Source organism: Ptiloglossa arizonensis, chromosome 9, assembly GCF_051014685.1.
Source record: "Ptiloglossa arizonensis isolate GNS036 chromosome 9, iyPtiAriz1_principal, whole genome shotgun sequence".
In the NCBI taxonomy this organism is placed as follows: Eukaryota; Metazoa; Arthropoda; class Insecta; order Hymenoptera; family Colletidae; genus Ptiloglossa; species Ptiloglossa arizonensis.
This window is the reverse complement of record NC_135056.1, coordinates 19,583,302-19,604,274: the sequence shown is the minus strand read 5'-3', so window position 1 is coordinate 19,604,274 and position 20,973 is coordinate 19,583,302. Positions and strand designations below refer to the sequence as shown.

The window sequence follows — 20,973 nt, the reverse complement described above, 5'->3', positions numbered from 1 at the left end:
TCGCACAGGGACGAACCAACGACACGGAAAGGAACCATCTTGGCTGCGCAAGAACCGACGAAACCCGCTCGTGGAATGCATCCTTGATACCAGAACCGCCCTATTGTATCGCGGAGGGCGGCGCGCGAGTAACAGCGTGGGAAGAAAAAAAAAGACTCGACGCTTTATCGATCGTTTGAATATTTAATATCGCCGGGACCTTTTTTTCACGACAAAGTAGACGCGACCCGGCCGGAGAAAACTGCGAGAAGCTGCGAGAAGCTGCGACTAGGAAACGTCCGAGAGGAGTCTCGACGAAGCGGAAAATTCGTCAAGCTGGACGATGATTCGCCGCAAGGAAAAACCAACCGATGGTTGTTCCTAACGAAGCTGGAAAGGTGGAATGGTCGCGCGCGTTCCACCGTTCGGAATTCAGCAAAAGGCTCGTACAATCGAGAGAAGGAACGCGGACGAGGTGGATCATCGATCGTCGAATTTCCAAGGAGCGCGAACGATTCGAGAAAACGTCGCGTCGTTGAACGACGCGAGGCTGGAGAAGCGTTAACGGCGAGGAGAGGAATCCGGGATCGTTTCGTCGCCTCGTCTCGGTGAACAAAGCTTGGCAAAAAACGAGCGCCACGTGGAAAGTCCCCTCGACGGATCCAGAGGTTGCTCCTCCGTGGCTCGCTCGTTCGTTCGCTCGCTCTGTCTCGCGAGAGGCGAGTCGAACCACGAATTCCGTGTAAGTCGTTAGCGGGCAAGAAGAGGAATTCAGAGGCGCGCCAGAACGGAATAAATAGGCGGCGGCGGTGGCGGTGGTGGCGGTGGCGGCGGCGAGGTGAAACTCGTTTCTCGCTCGTTCTAGGCAAACAGAAGCCCCCACGAAGAAACGCGAGACACGAGAACGAGAACGAACCTGCGACGCTTCGAGGAAAGGGACGACCCGCGCGAAATTCTTTCGGAGAAAGGGCCACGTGGAAAGCTACCAGAGAGAGACAGAGAGACAGAGAGAAAGAGAGAGAGAAAGAGAGGAGGAATAGTAGGCGATCGAGCGGTTCTGCCGCGCAGCGGGAAATCGAGCAAGGTACACGGAATCGGAAGATCAAGGTTAGTCGCGCATCGGGGAGCTTTGAGCTTGCCGAGAGAGCTCTCTCTCTTACTCTTTTTCTCTATTTGTCTCTCCGTCGTACGAAGAACGACGAGAGATCGCCTGGCAGGGTGCCTGCTCGATTCCCCTTCGCAATACGCGGGATTCACCGCGTGCTTTTTTCCAACGTGTGCGCGTAAACGGGAACGGGTGAGAATTCTTCTCTACGCGAAACAAAAGAGCGATCGTTTGCCCCGTTACTCGTCGAGAAGTTACGATTTTACCGCGAGAAACCCGTCGAATAAAAATTCAATCGTTCGGATCGAAGGAAACCTTCCCTACCGGTATCCGGTTCAACGATCGTAAAACCGTGGAATTGGACGGATTTCTTAAGAAAGTCCGTTCCTAGTTACGTTTTTACGTTTTTCTCGGCGAAAGCACGGTGTAAAAGTTTTTAATACCGAACCGTTTCCCCCTCGGCCCCGCCGCTGTCGTACGTTCTCAGAGTTTTAATAAACGCGGTACAGGTCTTGTCCCAAATCCGCGAATACGCGCACGAAGAAGTTCAAGCGGTAATTCCTTTCTTCTTCCGGTCCCCCTCTCGGTCGTCGCGATCTCATTGTCTTCCGATTTCCAATTCGTAGACGCAAAGTCCGAACCGTTCCACCTAAACGGCATAAAAGATTTATCGTCGACTCCCCCTCGCTGCCTCTCGCTGCCCCTCTGGGCTGTTTCCAGGTTTACGCTCGGTTTTTACGTCCTCCCGAGAGCGCTCCCTCCGTCGCGAAAACGAGAAACGAAAGCTCGAGGTCCAACGGAGCCATCCTCGTCGCTCCGCGAGGGAAACGGAGGGGACGCGGGAACGAGTGGCCGTGGCTTCGAGTGGCTCGTTGGAAAAATCGAGGGAAAGAAGCTCGCGGAGGCTGAACCGGAACTCGTGAAAATACCGGGCCACGAATCGCCGAGCGTCCACTCCAACCGTCTCCTTGGTACCGACCGCGTTACAAACGAGAACAATGGCGACCGGGATCGTTTTCACCGGCGATCTTCACCCTACCCTGACTCCCCAACGGAGAATCCAACGTATCGATCGATCCTCGTTCTCCGTCGATTAGATAACGAAAAAAAGGAAGAAAAAAAAGAAAAGAACAAGTACCGACGAAACGCGAGTTCTCGAAACACCGATTCTCTCGAACGTTCCGCGATCGGAGAACGGTGAAAGAAAAATGGTAACTGGGATTCGTCGAATCGTGGTAGACGAAACGAAAAGAAACGAGTTACGCAACTTTCGCTCCCCGCCTCTTTCTTTCTCTCGGTTTTTGTCCCGACAACGCGGTACGACGCGGCGAAACGTCCAGCAGCCAACTCCGGCTTATTTCCCCCGACTTCCATTCGCGGTTGATTGCACGGTGACGCGCGCAACGCGAAAGAGGGATATTTACCGCGGAGCGGATAGGACTTATCGTCCCCTGCTGCCTCGAGCGGATTTCGAGCCCCGGAGGAAAGATCCCGTATCGGTGAAACCGTCCCTGCGCGAGCACGACGAAAATTTTCAAAGCGGACACCGTCGACGTTCGAAACAAAAATTCGATAACCGGTCCGTCCGTCGGTCTCGGCGTTCTTTTCTTTGTTACCGCGCACGGTTGACGTTTCAATTTTATCGCGCGTCCCTCGAAAAACGTTCTCCGCTCTTTGGACTCCCCAACGCGGAAATTTACTCGCCGGTGGAAAACGAACGGAACGTAATTACTTTTTCCTTCGTTTTTCGAACGGTCGCGGTAGATCGGGAAATAAACGTTCCGACGAAGTGGATCCTTCGAAGCTATCCGAAACGTAGAACCGGAACTGCCGCGGAAGTATTACAGGGTCAACATCGTAGACTCCTGCGTCCGAACGATAACGATCGTGGCGAACAATTGCCTATTCGCTTCGTCGAGACGAAACAATGCTCAACGGACAGAGAGAGGGAGAGAGAGAGAGGGAACGAGTAAATAATTGCACGATAAATCTCGGTCTTGTTTCTTTGTTGTCGAACGTCGCTCACCGATAACAACGTTACTCGTCGTAAACGAAAACCGCAACGATGTACCATGCGGACGGGAGACGGAGGAACGAAACGCGGAAATCAACAAACCATTAAGATAAAGGCGCGTCCATCCGTCGAGTCGGCGTGCACACGTGAAAACGTGACACGTTTTTAATCAGGAAGTGGTCGGTGAATCAACAATACGGTCTCCTAATGGACTTTTGCGATAGCGCCGGTGAAACCCGATTGCGTAAAGCGAGGATACACGCGGCTACGTACAGACGGGAGGTCGGGTTTATCGAAAATTCGAATCGCAGAGAGGAAGAAGAAGACGAGGAAGAAGAAGAGGAAGAAGAAGAAAGAGGAGGAGGAGGTAGGGAGTCGTTATTAGAAACGACGGCGGACTATTATTTATCAAGCGTACCGAGCAAAGAATAACGGTAAAGCGAACGTGGCCGTACACGATGTTCGCGAGCCGGGTTTTCACGGCTCCGGCGACCCGATTCGTCCACGAATTCGGAAGGATTTCGAGAGATCGTAAATCTCGCTTACGGTCCAATCGCCGCTATGCACGAATCGTGTTCTCTTGAGTAGAAACGACGACGCGCGGCTGCTACAAACGACCGGATCGATCGAGACACTTTCGGCCGTTAGAAGCGAAACGAATTATACTCGGTGTATACGAATAAATAAATTTCAATAGAAGATCGATACGAACGAACAAACGAACCAACAAACGACGACGTCATTTATGGCGCGGGAGGAACGAAGAATCTCGTACGAAACGAAATACGAACACGGTTGCGTCGATTGTTCGAACACGCTTGGCGCGTATATATTTTCCAGGTCGGCTTACGCGGCGAACGCGCGAAATCCGCGTTCCGGTTGGACCTTCGGACTCGTGGCGTCCAAACGAAATCCGTTTACGTAACGCGAATTCTCTCCCGGTGTTTACATCGGTGTTCCGTATCGATCGGTTTCGCTCGCCGAAGGTGGACGTTTCGTTACCGTTGGTACCGCGCGAGAAGAACAAGCTTCTTAATTTTTTCCCCACCGGTGAATATTATCGCGCTCGTCTCGCGATCGATCGGCTCGGATCGTTCGTCCGGCGTCCGAGCGTCGAATAGTGTCGGTTTACGAGGCTGCTGGAAACGCATAAAACGATTTCGCTGGCTGCTCCGATGTCCTCGAAGGTTTTAATCCGGGGCTGCAACGATCGGCGCCAAACGAAGCACCGAGCTTCGGCGACGTCTGTCTGTCTCCGAGCGTACCGTTTCCACTTCTCGGCTCTCTCTTTTCCGTACTCGGTCGCTCGCTCCCTTCCTTCTCGCCACCCTCGACCCGAAATCTCGAAACGATCGATTTCGACTTCCTCGGTGCTATTTAGCGTCGAGGCGCATTGTTCTCGAGCACTTGGAGGGGCCGCGTCGAGCGCATCGATACAGGAAGACCTTTGAGACGAGTCAAAGGAACGTTCCTCGACGTTGAATGGGACAATAAAGAAGCCAACTACTCGATAATCGTGGCCTTTAACGAAACGGAACCGTGCGGCAAGAATAAGATACAGCGCGCGAGGAGGACACTCGTGTTCCCAAATGGAAACCAGGTTTCCTCGATACCGCGAGGATTTTCCAATTTCCGTTCGTTTACCAACGCGGAACCGGAGTCGCCGCGTTTACGAGGACCGGATAGAAATCCTATGGATCCAACGTCGAGGGATCTTCGCGAAACGGGGACAACGAGAACGGTATTGATCGCGCGACTCCCGACGGCCCGCCTCGCCCAATTTCTGATCTATAAATCAGATTGCGTATATATAGCGCACGCACGTAAGCGTAATTTGGCAAACGCTCCGTGGAAAACGATTCGCCCGTTAACCGGCCAGCGAAATTAACGGGACGACGAAACTCGATGAATTTCGAGAACGATACGAACGAGTTTATCGTCGGGAAGAAGCTCGAAAAATCGACCATGGTTTTTTCTTTTTTTTTTCTTTTTTTGCGCGACCAGCCTCGAGAGAGAGAAAGAGGCGAACGTTCGATCCCCTGGCTCGCGTCTCTTTCGTCGATAAATTTCTCTCGAGCATCGGGAGCAACGCGTACACGGCGGTTAATCGCGTCGGCGTTCCACCGTCGTGTAAATCCACGATGGAGTTTTCTCTCCGTCGAGAAACGAACGTTTTTCCAACACCGAAGGAACACAGGTCCGAAACGCCGGGAGGACGGGCGTTATCTTCTCCAGGGCGATCGAAGACGGCGCTCGGTTGTATCTTCGTTCCGCGCTGGCTCGACGCTGCCTACTTTCAATCGAGAGAAACGACGTCGACGGCCGATTATTTACTTTGAACGTCTCTCGAGGCCTTGGAGGGACAAGACTCGAACGCACCGCTGGAAATAATTCGCGGATCGTCCGTCTCGAACCGCGTCATTATCGTAAAAGCGTTTTCGCGCGAACACTCCGCGATATTAAAACGCGCGGATATTTCTTTCGTCGTTGGTGTTTGTCTTCGATCCAATTACCAACGACAAAAGTAACGGAAATAATTTACCCCTCCCCTAGACGCTTTGTTCGATTATTTCGCGGATCTGCGAACCCTTTGATATCGGGGCGCATTGTGCGCGGGTGCTCGCGCGGAATCGCTGAAACTTGAATTTTTTAACGACGACGCGGATTAAGGTCGTTAACGCTCGAGCACGCTCTATTTGTACAATTTCGCTTACTCGTCCAAGTTTCGTTCGGGAGAACGCGGCACGGACGATTCGTCGTGTTTCTCGATTGCTCCTTCCGCGAAACATCCGAGAGGTGTTCGTGAATCAAGGGCGTTGAGAGAGCACGAGAAACTATTCTCCTTTTCGAAACGGGCCGCGGAATCTTTCCAACAACGTCGAACGAAACCATCGTTGCACACGATCCGATATTCTTGTCTCTAGCGATGGATTTCCGTCTCGAAATATCGGCAACGAAAGAAAGAATCGTGCTCTCGAATTGTTCGTCCCTCGATCTTCCCTAATCCGTTCTTTCCTCTCGTAACGTCGAGTCTCTCGATCGATTCGGGATGGACCGTAGAATAATTTTTCCCACGGGACTTGCGCGGAAAAAGGGTTAAAAGGACGCGTAACTTGTTCCAATATTTTCATTCACCGAATTCACCTCGTAACTCGTGCCCGCACTTTGCGAAAGCGTTACGCTCGAACTTGTCGTTGAAAAATGCGCTAAGAATCTACGCGAGTCGTTGGACGCGATTCTCTCTCGAGGACTAGCTCGCGTATCGATTTCCTCGATCGCGACGCGAGGTATTATCGCGCTGCCATTAACGGCGAAATACGAAATGTCATCGAGTCCGTCGAGAATGGGAACGTGGCGGCGGAGGCGGCGAAGGAGACGGAGGAGGAGGCGGAGGCGGTAGCGAGAACGTCTTCGCGGTTCCATCGTCGATTACGTTCGAAACCGAGGACACTCGACTCGCGAGGAATCCGCGAATGGAAGAAAGAGTCCACCGGCGGCTCTATTCGCGAACGCATCCCCGTCGAGGGAACAATATACCATACCGTGGCTCGAACCAGGTATTTATCGATCGCGTCCGATAAATCGGAACGAGACGCGTCGATCGTCGACGACTCGAAGAGGTCACGGCCTCGAGAATTTCATTACGGCGACAGGTCGACCGGAAGGATTCGTTCGACTAGGGTGGGGACCACGATATCGCGAACGATCCGCGTCGAGAGCGACTTCGAGCTCTACTCGCGTCGAAGCGGAAGATCACTACGCGCGAGAGAGCGAGCGAGTACCTATAGACCGATAGCCACGCGTAACGAGCGACGTATTGCCCGACGATGCGCGAATAACATTAACCAGCTGCACGATAACGAACTTAATTGGAATTCCGCCGCGATGAGCCATCGACTCTCGGAATTTAACCTCGAGAACGTGCCACGCGCCTCGCGCGCCTCTCGAAAAAAACTACCGTCGTTTTTTACTCGCAACGATCGCGAATCGGTCACGGGTACCGGGAGAAATCCCTGGTAAAACCGTGTATCGTATTTCTGTGACCGATTTGAGAAATCGGTTACCGTTTCTCTTACATCGGGGCGTTCGCTTGGAAAAATTATCGCATTTCTGTGAATCGTCCGATGAGACTATCGACGGTGTTTAAAATCGTACTCGGATGGAAAAGTGGAGGTGCGTCTCTCGGGACGCGAACTGCTCGTTGTTTCAAGAAACAAGGGGAAATAATCTAGGACAGCGGGAATAAAGAAAAAAATTCATAGAACTTGACGATTTTCGATGTGTCCGTTAGCTCCGATCGGTGAGAACGTCGCGTAACGAGGTCTCGATTTGCCACCGATTCGAGGTGTCGAATTTTTGTTGCTTCGCGCCGAAACATTCGACGAACGCGGTGTCGATACGTTTATTTTTTAAACCGGAGAGACGAGGTCTCGGACACAATGGTTCGGAACAAATTGCCTTCGATTTGCGATCGAGAGACCCTCGGAGCCCGGCAGTTTTCTCGTGGAATTCCGACGATCGATCGTTTCGTACCGCTCCCGGCTCCCGTGGAACAAAGATTCGTACACGTAACGAGATTGTGTAACGAGATAACTTCCAGGTATTCGAGGACGGCGAACGAATCGATCGATCACGCGGGCCGGTCATTAGGCCACGCGCGCGTTTCCGGGCGTGAAAATCGGCCGTGTGGCATCGATTCGTAACAAGGGCGTGGCCAAAACCAGCCGGCACGTTCATTAACTTCGTTAGCCTCGGAATTCGATTCCGCGACGTAATCGTCCCCCGACTCCGGTTCGGTTTTACGCGCGGCGGATCGCGGACGAGCGGGAAACAGCTCGACGAATACGTACGAGAGCTCCGTGTGAGCTCGGTCGTGCTCGATGATAATTAAAAACTCGTCGGTCGTTGAATTTCTTCGTTTTTTTCTTTTCGACTTCGACGATGTTCTCGACACACGACGAACGAAATCGGGTACTCACTTACCGAGCACAGGATCCCTCGAGCTACGCGGTAAAGTACTTCTGTGTCGTTGGAAGAGGTACTCACCTGAAACGGAAAGAAGAAACTTCGTCACAACCTAGTTTGACGGTAGGCCGACCGAGTTACGCGCCAAGCAACGAATTTAAACATCGCGAACGAGAAGGAAGTTTTCGGTGAAGTTTCCGCGAAGAACGTGCTACAACGCGTAGGCGAAAACTGGTCCGAGCGATCACGATTTCGAAGGAATCGCGTACTCGTCGTTCGATGGTGTTGCCTCGAACGGCATCGAACGCATCGCGCGACCTTCACCCGAGTTATCGGTTTTGCGTTTCGCAAATAAAGCCGGACGAGTCGGTCGCAACAACGACGACGACGACGACGACGAAAACCAGCAAGCTTCCCAAAGATCCGATTTATAGCGTTACATCGATCTCGGGATGCAACAGCGCGGCTAACGAAGCTTTAAACGCGTTGGATAAACTTATTCGAGTAGGCGACTCGCTGATCATTTCGGGCAACGTAAATATCTGGGTCACCCTGTAGTCTCGCTTCGACGTTCGCGTGCAACGTAAACGATTTACAAAGTATCGGTTCGCTCGACGATCGGAGGATACTTCGTCGATCTATTACACGCGCCGAGGGATGCTGGCAATAAGGTATCGCAAAAGGTGACGAAAATCGCTAGGTGTCGCTAACCAGTACCGAAACTTTCCAGCGGGAAAATTGCTTCCTCGAAGAGGGTAGCGATAATCGAACCGCGACCGTTTTTACGCGCTTCTCCTCTCCGCTTTCTCGCGGAGGTGAAACCAAGTCGACGCGATCGTCGAGAAGCGCGGAATATTTCAATCTCGATGAAATTTGTTTAGGACGATACGCGGGAACTCCGCTGCGTGAAAATTCATCGTACGGTAGCAGTTTTTTCGCGTGTAAATTAATTCTGGGTAAAGAACGAACCCGATCGATCTCCCGAAACGAAATACGTGTACGGATTCGACGCGTTCGAGTCTCGTGCTCGATCGATCGATCGATCGACCATCGATTACAGTCGCCGCGCGATAACGCACGAGCGTCTGACGTCTGTCGACTATAATCGGCAGTTATACCCAAAGGATTAATTAGCGTACGCGCGATTGGATTAGCGCGGATCGGACCGGTGTCCCCGTTCGCGCGATCAATCAGCCGGAATGCGTGACAAAGGACACGGAAACTTCGCGCTAAAGATACTGCTCGTCCGAGCTACGAGCTTTGTAAATCAAGGTGTGCTCTCCCAAGGCCCGAGTTAAGGTCGCGTCTTTAATTAACCCGGCTTACCGGGCGCGGCTTAAAAATAATTAATACGATTTCAACTAGGCGGGGATGTTTTTACTCTCGCCGCACGCGACAGGATCGAGGACAATTTTTTAGGGTGGTTCCTCCCGAGTCTCGGGAGAGAAGAAAAAATTTTTTTTTCTCTCTCTCTTCGCTCGATTGCGTTCTTCTCGGACTTTGGGAGCGTTCTTCTAGGTCGTTCGAGTGTCGGGTGAGAATTGAAAGAATCGACAAAGATCGTTTACCTTGCGCGAACGAAGCTTCGACGTTTCCCGATACGCGAAAATAACGCGCGAAAGAATTATTCCGTCGGCCTCCAAGTTTCGAAATTCCTGCTAAGTTCTCGCGAAAGTTATTCTTCTACGAAACAACAACCTGTTCGTATTTTTTGTCGTCAAGTACCGAGCAAGGTCGCGCTCTCATCGATGACACTTTTTGCGCCGCGTCTGAACATTATCGATAACCGGTTTATCATTAGGATCGGTTGCGCGAGAAAATTCACGCAAAGTCACCGCGAAAAACGTTCTCGAAGTGTCCGTTGATTTTTCGATCGCGAAACGCGAGGAAAATCTTCTTCGAGCAACGTTTATCGCGGTCGCGATAACGAATACGGCTCCGATAATCGCGGCGAGCGGAGCTGAGCGTTGCGGACACTTGGCGACGATTTATCGGCTTTGGGGCCACTCTCGGCGGAAAATTAACGGACGGCAATAAGGACGAGTGAATCGCGCTGGAATATTCGTATTCGGCTCGAGATTAAAGGGAAGTTTCGAGATCGCGCTCGCGAGTAGTAAAATCCAAGCTTAGCCGGACTTCGAGGGGACATTAGCCCGTATTTGCGCTTCGAATGGTAGCGGTGAGCGATGGTCGTTCGCGTTAATTACTCCCGAGGATTCGACGAGGTTCGAGCGGCCCCGAAGCGTTCCAATTATCAAATTCCATTCGCGGTTCCCCGGCCGAACGTTCGGGAAATTTTTCCACGGAATGCACCGGCACGTGTCCGCTGGGCGCGAGAACACCGCTCGCTCGCGAAAGAAATTCTCCTCGCGAACGAATCGAATAGGTGAACTCGAATCGAGAGTACCGTCGTTCGCGACGGTTAAACGTCGACAATTGGAAAATAAACGCGAGCGAAACAACCGAAGCGGATAACAGGGAGCGATGTATCGTCCCGTTGATCCGTCCCGGTGCTCGCCGCTCCGTCGAGAACGATAACGTCGACGAAATTTCACTTTTGTTACGTTGCCAGGAACGACGTTTCAATTTACGACCGCCTCGGTTAATTATTTCTCGCGCAAAGAAACGTAGAATTTATTCGCCGTTGAGAGCAACTGTAATAACACGTGTCCCGTTGCCACGAGCTTTTAAATATAGCGCTCGAGACAATTAGGGGATCGAGTTTCCGTATAATAGAGAACCGCGGCTCGAGTGTCGAGAAGTAAACGAGAAAAATTGAACAACGTCCACGGCAATATTTCCCTCGGAATATCCGGGTTAAATCGTCCGGGCGTATACTTTTCGAAATGTTTGCCCCGCGCCAAGATCGATGCGTTTCTACGCCAAGGGTAAAATATTGACGGGTGGAACGCTTCCGACTGGAGGGAAAGGCTTCGTAAAAAATATTCCTGCTCCGTTTCGACCGTGATACGATACGTTTTTTCGTTTCGTTCCGCGAACGACGTCAAAGTCGATTCAACGGGAACACTCGTCTTTCGGGTTACGCTTTCGAGAACGTAATAAATAAGAAGTCCTTCCGCAAACTTCTCTCCAAGTGCATCCCTTTAATCCTGAAATACGGAGCTCCTCGGAACGGTACCAAGTTTGACGTATATACATATATATATATATAGAACTCGGTAGTCGCGTGGAACGATAATCGAGTCGATCGCGAGCATCGAGTCGAGACGACGGTCCTTTGTCGCCGATTGTCGGGGCAATATGCGAATCGAAACGCTTCGAACGATCCTAATTTACCGTTTCCAGAAAGACCTCGAACGTCGAGCGTCGACGTCCGTTTCGAGAACGCGAGCGAGAGAGAGAGAGAGAATCGAACGATCGCCCCGAGCGAGCTAATAATCGATAATTGTCTCAACGGGGCGACTATACAACGCGTTGTCCAAGTAACGACGTACCTAATGCGGGTCACGATATCCGTGAAATCGAGACGACACGGTAGTCGCGTAAAACTGCTGTAAAACGTTAACGAACCGAGCTGTCGGCGTAAAATCGCTGTAAACGCGTTAACGAACCGGAGTGTCAGCGACAACGCAAAACCCTCTCGCGGTCCCTCGTTGGCGATTATCCAGCCGATCCGCGAACACGGAAACGCTCCGACGATTCCGATTCGCGGCTACGAGATAACGCACGTCTGCGGAAAAAGAAAAAAAAAAAAGAAAAAACAACCCTCCACCACTCGGAACGTTTTTCTCGAGAACGAAGAGAAACGAGCGGTGCGAGACTCGCCGAAGGGCGACCCGTCGAAAAATATGATCATGGCAACTCGTGACCCGTGCTCGGACTACGGAAAACCCTATCCCGGCGCTTTGGTCAAAGGTCGCTCCACGCTCGGATAATTTCGTTTCGCGTTACCAAAGCGGAGCTAATAACAACGGTTCGTCGAATCATCGTCGAACCAACGAGACGTCGTCGACTTTCACGATCGATCAACGGGATCGTGCGCATCGATACCCGAATCTTTCCCTCGGCTCCACTGAATTATTCGTCCGATTTATTCGGACGAGTAACGCACCTCCCGTGGCGCGAAATTACGAAAACGAATACACACGCGCGTATAATTTAACGAGAAAAGGGAACGTATGGTACAACGTGTTCGTTTGTCGAAGATTATACGAAAACGCAACGCGATTACGCTTACTCCGATTACACGGTAAGTATCGACAAAGCGGGAAACGATAGCCGTTCGTACGGATATTTATAACGGATTAACAAAGATCCGAGCGGTATCGAAATAATTCCATGGTCCGCTGGCTGGACCCGGGGCGTCGAATCGGTATTAATTAGAATACCGCGGAGCAATTTGCCGCGACCACGATAGTTTTTTTTTTATTTCGTACGTTCCAATGGTCCATATTTATAAGACGCGATATGAATTATAAATGACTAATTCCGTTCCATATGTAATACACGCCGCGAAATTACCGAGCCGCGATACCAGATTTCAGTCGAGTATTCGCGTTCGGCTCGCAACCGTGAAAAATCCTACGGAACGAATTCTTCGAAAACTGTAATTCCCTGCTTTCGAAATGGCCGGTCGACCGTTCGGTCGGACGATTACGGAAACTTTTTCGAGGAAAATAATCGCGCTTTGTCCCGACCGCGAGGCTAATTAAGACACACCGTTCCCTGCAACTTTTGAGAAATCCTGTTACGTTTTCACGACTCTCGATTGCGGCATTTCACACCTGAACGAGTCACGCGCGCGCCAAACGAACAAAAAGAAGAAAAAGAAGAAAGAAGAAAAAGAAAGAAAAAAAAAAAACACACAGCCAAAGAAACGTGTACGTTTCCACCTTTCTCGCGTTACGCAACAAACGAATGTTGCCGCAGCTGCGTTATCCGTAATCTCGTTACCGGGCTAACGCGTATCCCGCGTAGATCGATCGTTGTCGATAGTTTGAAAATATCGCGCTCGATATCGACACGGTCCCGCGACGAGGAAGACACTTTTTTTTTTCGCGATCTCGGCCGATTCGCGCCGCGTAGTGCGACCGACGAATTTCGAGCGAATCGCGGCGGAACCGCTCGCGATCGCGGTGCTTTCGCAACCGTGTTTTACGCGGATTCCGATTCCCTCGCAACGCCTGCATTGCGCGTAGCTCGCTCGCGGTTCGAAAGGACGAACGAAAGAAAAATAACGCGAAAGCGTTTTCTTTCCTCGAGAGAAGAGCAGAGATCGAAAACCTTGCAGAAATGACCGTGACGCGCGAAACGATGCGCTCGCTCGCTCGTTTTCTTGTCGATTCGCTCGTCGATGCATCCAGGGAGCCGTGTTGCGGTAATTAGCAAAAATGCTGCCACGGTACTCGGCAAACGGAAGCTCGTGTATTCTGGATTGAAAAACGGTCCCGGCCTTTCGAAACTTGCCAGCCGTCGAACACGCCCGGTGTACAACGCGCGTGTGATTAAAAACGTGACCAGATTTGTCCTTTCCAAAGGGGACGCAGGAACGGGTAGAAATTGCCGCTGCATGCGGGCTCTCCATTAAACGAGATTGCACGTTTCTAGACCACTGCCGGAGAATATTAACCCGTGGTACGTTGCCATGGATACCATTAAAAACGAGCAGATCGTCCCAGTACGATAAGTTTACCGAGTAACCGTACGCGTCGTACGTCCCGAAGAGGGAACGTTCCTCGTACGATGTCCCGTGGTAAATCCACGAGGTGGTCGAGGCATCGGAATTGATTAAAGTGGAAGAAGAAACGGGGACGCGTGTTTACGTCGATCAATTATAATCTCGGCAAGCGCGAGTGGTAACAACCCGAACGAACCACGGAATGCCGATAACGATCCAACGACGACCGAGCGAGCAACAACGGTCCTCGTAAGAAACCGGAGCACGCATTTCGGTAATAAAACGGTACGAAATTGTACGAAGAAACACGATCGGTTCCCTAGAAACGCCCGAAGAAAACGAACGAAAGGACTTCGCGAGCCGATCGTCCGAAAATTAATCGTTTCGCGGAATACCACGGTGAAACGATTTTCGTTCTCGGAAGGTGGTCCCGCGAAATCGATCATTCGCGCGGTTGTTCGACTCTCTCGAAGCTTTGCTCGTTATTTTCTTTGGAAATTCCACCGTAAGCGCCAACAGCCGCGAAGAAATCGAGGAACCGGAAGAAAAATGTACGAGTACGCTCGAAGACTGGAGCACGGTTTTCGAAACGCTTCGAGGATCCTCGAAACTTTTTAACGGGCCTCTCGAGATTACCGCTCTACCGAAAAACTCTACGACCGAAGCGAAGAAATTATTGTATACCGATGGAGAGCGACGATAACCGATTCAACCTTCCGTCGTGTTACGTTTTTCCTGAAATTTTCCAAATCGTCTCGTCGTTTCGTAATTGGCGGTGTCGCGCGAGGTCGCTTCGATGATCGATTCGATCCTCAGCGAGGTTCGAGAATATACGAAAACCGTCCGACGAGTACGAGTTGGACGTCGCCGCGAGGCTCGTCTCAAGATCAACTTCTTCGACCGTAACGCACGAAATTCTTGGCAGCCGAATCCCTGTTCAAATTCCTCTATAATCTGCCCGTGAGTTAACTCGAAGAGCGCCAAAATCCCGGACGATCCATCAACGTTGCGGGGCATCGGGCTGGAAACAAGTTTCCCAGACCGTCCATGAATATTTCGCGCGCAGATCCGCCGAGCGGATTTAAGGGATCTCGAAAAGGTTCGGAAACGCGACTCACCGCGCGCAACTTCCGCTTTTACGGACTACTCCTCTCGTTTTCCAGTCTCGAGGAACGCGCGAGCCCGTTGGGTTTTCATTTTTCGAGCGACCGTTTCCAACTCGACGCTTCGTTTCGTCCATTCGCGCGCGGCTGACAAAAATTGAAAACCGTGCAAAGTTAGGGCCGATAAAAACATCTTCCGTGAAAAAGAGACGCAAGCGACGAATCCTCTGGAATTCCTTTCGTTGCTCTTGAAAAGACTAACGAGCGTTTGCGCGGCTGGTTCGGTTCGCGATCTAGCATCGGTCGAAGACCGTGACGAACGATCATCGACAGCGGCCAACGACGACAACGCGCGCAACGATAGGCGAGCTGGTAGACGATAAATTAGAACGTAAATTATCGTTAGCCTTCTCGCGGACGGACAGCGATATCGCGCGTAAATGTTACGCGAAGAATTTTCCGGGGATTCGAAGGCCAACGAAACGTCCCATTCGATACGATTCGTAATTTCTGTCGGACATCTTCTTCGCAGCTCCCCGATAGCATCTCGGGTACTCTCGCGCACGAAATCGTCGTCCACGAAGACACGTTTGTTCTTACGAGGCGTCGAGAGGAAAGTTCGCGAGTCCGTTCGCGATACATCTTGTTTCGACGTTCGTTATTGGCCGTGGTGTAACTTCGCCGAGATAACGAACGCGGCCGAGAAATATGGCGCGGTTGGGAATCGAGAACGTCCCTTTGCCACGGCGGTGCCACCGCGGCACGTTACGTTCAGCGACTGGAAGAAGTACCGGGCCGAACGATGCGTTTCTTATTAGCGACAAAGTAATCGGGCGGAGAGACGCGACCGAGAGTTATGGGCCAAGATGAACGCGATTTAATGACATTTCGATGTACGTGCGCGCACGACGCCAGCCAGCTATCCCCCGTCGTTCCAATTAAAACTTCTTGCCGTCCACTCCAATTAAAGTCCGAAGTTGAAGCACGATTTGTTGGAACAGCCGAGCGAGAGAAGCGCCGAACGATCCGAAAAACTGGCGCGCTTCGACGATCTGTTCTCCTCGCTCGACCAGATTGAGACGACACAGCCGACCGATATTGTTATTCCCCGTACCGTCGATTTCGTTTCGAGGGCTCGATCGTGACCATCGACCGTGAACACGACCGCGATAAAATCGTCGATTAAAAATCGTCGCGACGATAGATACCTCGCGGTATCGGATTTTCCGTGCCCGCTTGGGCCTGCTTCGAGCCAAGGTTTGGAAAATTTATCGCGTGCGAACGGACCCGCGTTAAGGTAAACATTTGGCGGCGATCCGTTCGCTAGGTTTCTTGGAAGGCACGAGTGTCCCTTTACAGGGGGTCTTGCGAGACCACCGAGCGTGGGAATGCACGAGAACGAAAGGGAATACGTATGGTTCGGAGAAAACGAAGAGTGTTTGGAAAAGACGAACGATTAGGATGGTCGAACGTGACCGAATGTCTGAAGAGGGGGACTGAGGGTTAGAATGAAAGAGAATTAACGCGCGTGGCTATATAGGGTGAGAGAGGTGCGTTTTGGAAATAGTGTGTCACAGTGTGTAACAGTATGTATGGATAAAAAGACGTAGTAAGAAAGGAGAGTCGAAAAGACGCGTGGCGAGGGCATCGAGACGATTAGCTTAGTCTTATACACACTCGATCCATCTTTAGCGAAAAGAGAAACTAATTACCGATATCGCGTCTAATACTAATAACACTGTAACACATAATACGACAAATTTTTGGAGGCTCGCACGGGGATCGACCATATTTATCAAACGGAATCGTCGAAAGGAACGCGAACTGGCAAATACGGCGATGCGCGCAAACACGAGCACGGTAAATGTTTTCAAGATTCGCAAATATTTTCAACGGACTTTGGACGGACGTCCGAGTATTTGCGCCTGTACGCGGTGTACCTTGCGCGCGTAGAATCGAGATACACCTCGCGTCTCTGCGCACTTTGGGAATTTTTCTCCGAAATCGGAATCCTCTCACGGAGCACGATTCCGAATTGTTTTCTCGGAAGAATCGCTCGCCTTTCTTTTTCTTTTTTAGAGCGTGTTTACGCCCGATCTCGGCCCGCGTATCTTGCGCAAATACGCTCGAGATAATTGAGAAACTCGGGCCGGAAGAATTTCGAGAATCGAAGAAACGCGTGGGTAGATAAGATTGATCGTGCGTTGAACGCGGGAATAGGCGGGAATACGGATCGCGCGCGTATCTTCGCGAAGGTGGAAATGTTTCACGAGCGAGGGGCGAGCCGACGCGATGGAAACACACTCACATAGCCAGACGTTGCCACGCGGCGCGGTGTGGAGCAGGTTCAGATGCAAGTTGAAGTCCAGACCGGCCAGGTCTTGTCGCAAGTGGGTGCTGTCCATGATCAGTGCCCTTTCCGGCAGCAGGAAGAGGTGGTCGCTCCCCTCCGCGGGCCCCAGGGTTCGCGGTACGCCGAGCCCAAGAGGCCCAGAACGGGCCGTCAACATCCTACCGCTACGATTCTCGAAGAACGCGTTGTCGCCAGACGGCGCATCCTCGGACCCGATTCCCGACACGCTGACCGTCGAAGCTTCCCTCCTTGTCGTTGATCGAGGGTTGCCGCCCCTGATTCTCTCTTTGCGCTTCAAATTTGCAACGGTGGACGGACCAGCTTCGTGCGATCGAACCTCTTCTCACTCTCGGAGCGATTCGACGACGTCGCTCGCGTCGTACTCGTTATTCCATCGATTCGTGGACCGGGCGGCGTCGATATCGAGAGCGACGTATTCGACGAATCGCGATCGGAAATTCTCCAACGGAAGGAAACGTCCGCGAGATGTTTACCACGGACGTGGACGGAAGGACTCGCTGAAAACGCGAATCCTCGAAGCGAGGAGAGCACGCGGCGCGCTCGCGTTTATTCGACCGAGCCACCCGCGGCGTTCGTCTCTTTCATCGCGGGCCGGCGCGCGCGTCGGCTTCGCGTTCCAATTAATCCGCCTCTAATTACCCGGCAGCACTTTTGTCGATCGCTAATTGCGGATCGTCTGGGGGCTCGCGTTTCCCGGCTGACGGTTCGCTGGACTCGCGTGGACCGGAGCGGGGACGCGACGCGTACACCAGCGCCGCGAAAATTCCTCTCCCGCGTTCTTTCTATCGCGGTTCGTTCCGTTCTCTCCTCCCGTTCTCGTTACCGCTCCTCCCGTCTCGGTTGTTTTCCCCCTGGGTGACGAATCGCCGCGTCACGATAGAAACGAGCGCATCGTACGAGCGCCGTACGCGTATCTTCGATCGGCGTAGACGGGACGAATACGCTCCGCGATCTTGTGAGTCACTCGGTCAGTCAACTCTGTACCGCGTAGCGGAGACGACGAGCGGGACCGAGCGCGCGTATCGTGACACGCGCGGAGCGCTAGGAATTGACCGCGCGGACGAGTGGCCTCGTTGAAATCGTTTAAAGCCGGGTAGCTTAGTTAAGAAGCCCCGTGGAGGGTGGAAACCGCGCCTCGAACGCGACCGCGACCACGACGATCCGTTCCTCTCCGGACGCGACCTCGATCGTCCTCGTCCTCGTCGTCGACGTACGGGGAGACGATGCCTCGCCTCGTTGTCAGCTGTGTTCAACGAACAGACGCGGTGCGCGAACACGGAGGAGACACGGGCAGCGCGTCCACGCTTCGAAGAATCGACGACTCCACTTGGTCGAGGGAGACGATCGAACGCGCACTGTTCACTGTCGGCGGGGCCTACGGCCCGTTGCTTCGGGACGAGCACGTGTCGGAGCGGAGAACTGAGAGACGCGCGAACGGACGAGTCGATCGCGAGCAGGCGACGGGAACTATACCGGAGCGTGTTGTATCTCTCTTGGTCGTGGATCGATCGACCAGGCCCTACGCACGACCGACCGGTCGACGAAACGCGAGACGACGTACGCTGTCAATTGGACGGCCGACTCGATGACAGCCAGCCGATCTCGTGGCAACGCGAGAATACCGAGCGTAACGCGATCCTTCGCGCGTGGCGGTCAGCGTTCGACTGAATGACGCCGCGATGCAGCGCACTCGCGAGCCGCGCCGAGGGGTGCCGGAAATCCCCGAGCCAGCGGAGACACGATCGGCCGCCAGACGCGCACGAATTTTTCATTTGTTTCGAGGAGATTTAATCCGTAGGCGGATCGTGCGTCGTACGTAGTTTCTACCGAATCTCGCGCCCTCGTTCGGAATTCGCGTACTCGCGTCCGGCCCGACGCGAGAGCGAAAAACCGACCTCGTCGATGGAAATCTTTCCGACGCGAAGGGATCGAACACGCGAAACGAAACGCTTATCGCTCGCGGGGTGGCGCGCGTCCGGCGATAAGCGCGGATACCAGGGATTTCGATCGTTTTAAAATTCCTTCTCGCGCAATTTCGAGAACGCGATTCATTCGTACGCCTGTATCTTATCGTCGACGATATCGGTGACGCGATTCCGTACACCTTTCGAATAAATCGAGAAACGTGTCCGAGAACGTTTCTTACCGGACCGTGAACGATCAAGACTTTGTGCACGAATTTTCAAGATTCTATTTTTGGTTCAACGAGAAACTTCCGCTTCCATTTACACAATTACGATGCTAGCGATTCTGTCCATTTTCTCGAAACGAGTAACTCGAGTCCGCGTAAAATGCTACAAAGTTCTAGATTAATTTTTCTCGCATTTATTAGATCGTTCGTTTTCTTTATTATTTTCTCGATTGCATTTTCAACGTTTCGTTACAAATTCCCGTATCTTGGCGTAATTGCACGCTACAGATAAGGGACGCGAGTGAAAAATTTAACGTTTGCGTAAAACGTTCGGGATATTCTTTTGCGCGCGTATAAAATGCAATTACCACCGGTGCCGATGGATACAATTAAATGAAAATTACAGCCGTTCGCTGTATTCCGAAATAAAACAGTTCGAGGAAGTCTCGAACGTGCGGACGTCGAGTGTGCGTTGTAACACACGCGTAGAGTAAACCGTATAAATATTTATATCGTTATCGCAACGGTCGTAGCACTGAGAATGCCGACGGGCTCGTTGAGTCGGTGGAAAAAAAAAAAAAAAAATAATCAAGACCGTAAAGAAAATTTGCTCGCGCGTCTCGGTGAGCGACCGAGATCCAAAAACGGGAGTTCCTTTTCTCGAGTGTCACCGGGTCGACCGGATCGAAAATCGTTGAATATTTTTGGACGGGTGATCGTGGCTTTGAAAAAACGTCTAACAAGGAGAGCAAATCGAATCGTGGCATCCTCTTTCGTTCGAAAATCGAGGTTACCCACTTTTGGACGCGGCGGCGTACCGATAGACGCTTTTCGACTGTACTCGAGCCGCTCGATCGATATCTCGAGCTTCTTAAAACGTTAAACCGAAATCTATACAGTCCACGAGACTGCGCTTTCAGAACCGGTAGTTTTTGCCGCGGAAAGCATCGAAGCTACCGCAGATGGAACGCGTAGCGTCGTTTAACGCGGCGATCTAAACTGGTAGCTGCCTCGACGATTACGTCTCGAACGACTCTTGTAAGAAAATTTTCCGATCCATCGGCCGGTTCTCGTCGGTGGCCACCCAGCGGGACTTTTCGTTCCGAAATAAACCCGTACGTCGCGTTCGTCGAGCGTAAACGCGCGAAAGAACGTGGGAGGCGGCCGCGATAGGAGCTACTCGATGCTAGAATATCCTTGGTCGTGAGCAACGCGACCTAGCGGCAGCACCGGCCGGCAATTTGCGCGAAGCTCGCTTTTACAGCCGGAGAACGTTTCGCGAACTCCGTCCCGAAACTATCGCGAGCCGATGATCGTTGGAGCGATTCCGAGAAGCGGATTACGACCAGGAGACGCTCGGGAAAAGAATACAAAGAAGGCTGCGTGAGGCGAAACGATCGTTTTCAGCCCCGTAAAGAATAATCGTGCCGCCTAATGGTCGATCCGTTATTCGAGATTCTCGGTGATTTGCCGGGTCACCGTTTCGACCGGTAACCGACCACTGACCGTCCGATCGAAGAATAGAATTCTTCTTTAAACGAACGAACGGTCCCTTGCCTCGAATTCGAATCTCGATTTCGAATCTCGATTTCGATCGGGACTCGTGGGTGGGAGTTTCGCGGTTGTTACGACTCGAGCCAAAGCTAAAGCAATTATCCGTGGTC

General features: G+C 52.1%; 1 protein-coding gene across 17 annotated transcripts in view; it reads right to left on the bottom strand.

Moving 5' to 3' along the window:
- Window positions 1-20,973, bottom strand: part of LOC143151710 (uncharacterized) — a 217,353-nt gene that overhangs the window by 121,261 nt on the left and 75,119 nt on the right. For 4 of the 17 annotated variants that reach the window (XM_076321088.1, XM_076321089.1, XM_076321091.1 and 1 more), the window contains exon 1: window positions 17,113-18,834. The exons of 9 other annotated variants lie outside the window; for them this stretch is intronic. In XM_076321088.1, the coding sequence (XP_076177203.1) occupies window positions 17,113-17,314 (202 nt within the window). In that variant the 5' untranslated portion in view covers window positions 17,315-18,834. Of the gene's footprint in view, window positions 1-8,081; window positions 8,114-17,112; window positions 18,836-20,134; window positions 20,140-20,973 lie in introns of those variants that run through there. 4 more of the 17 variants (XM_076321105.1, XM_076321085.1, XM_076321096.1 and 1 more) reach the window with 4 other exon arrangements.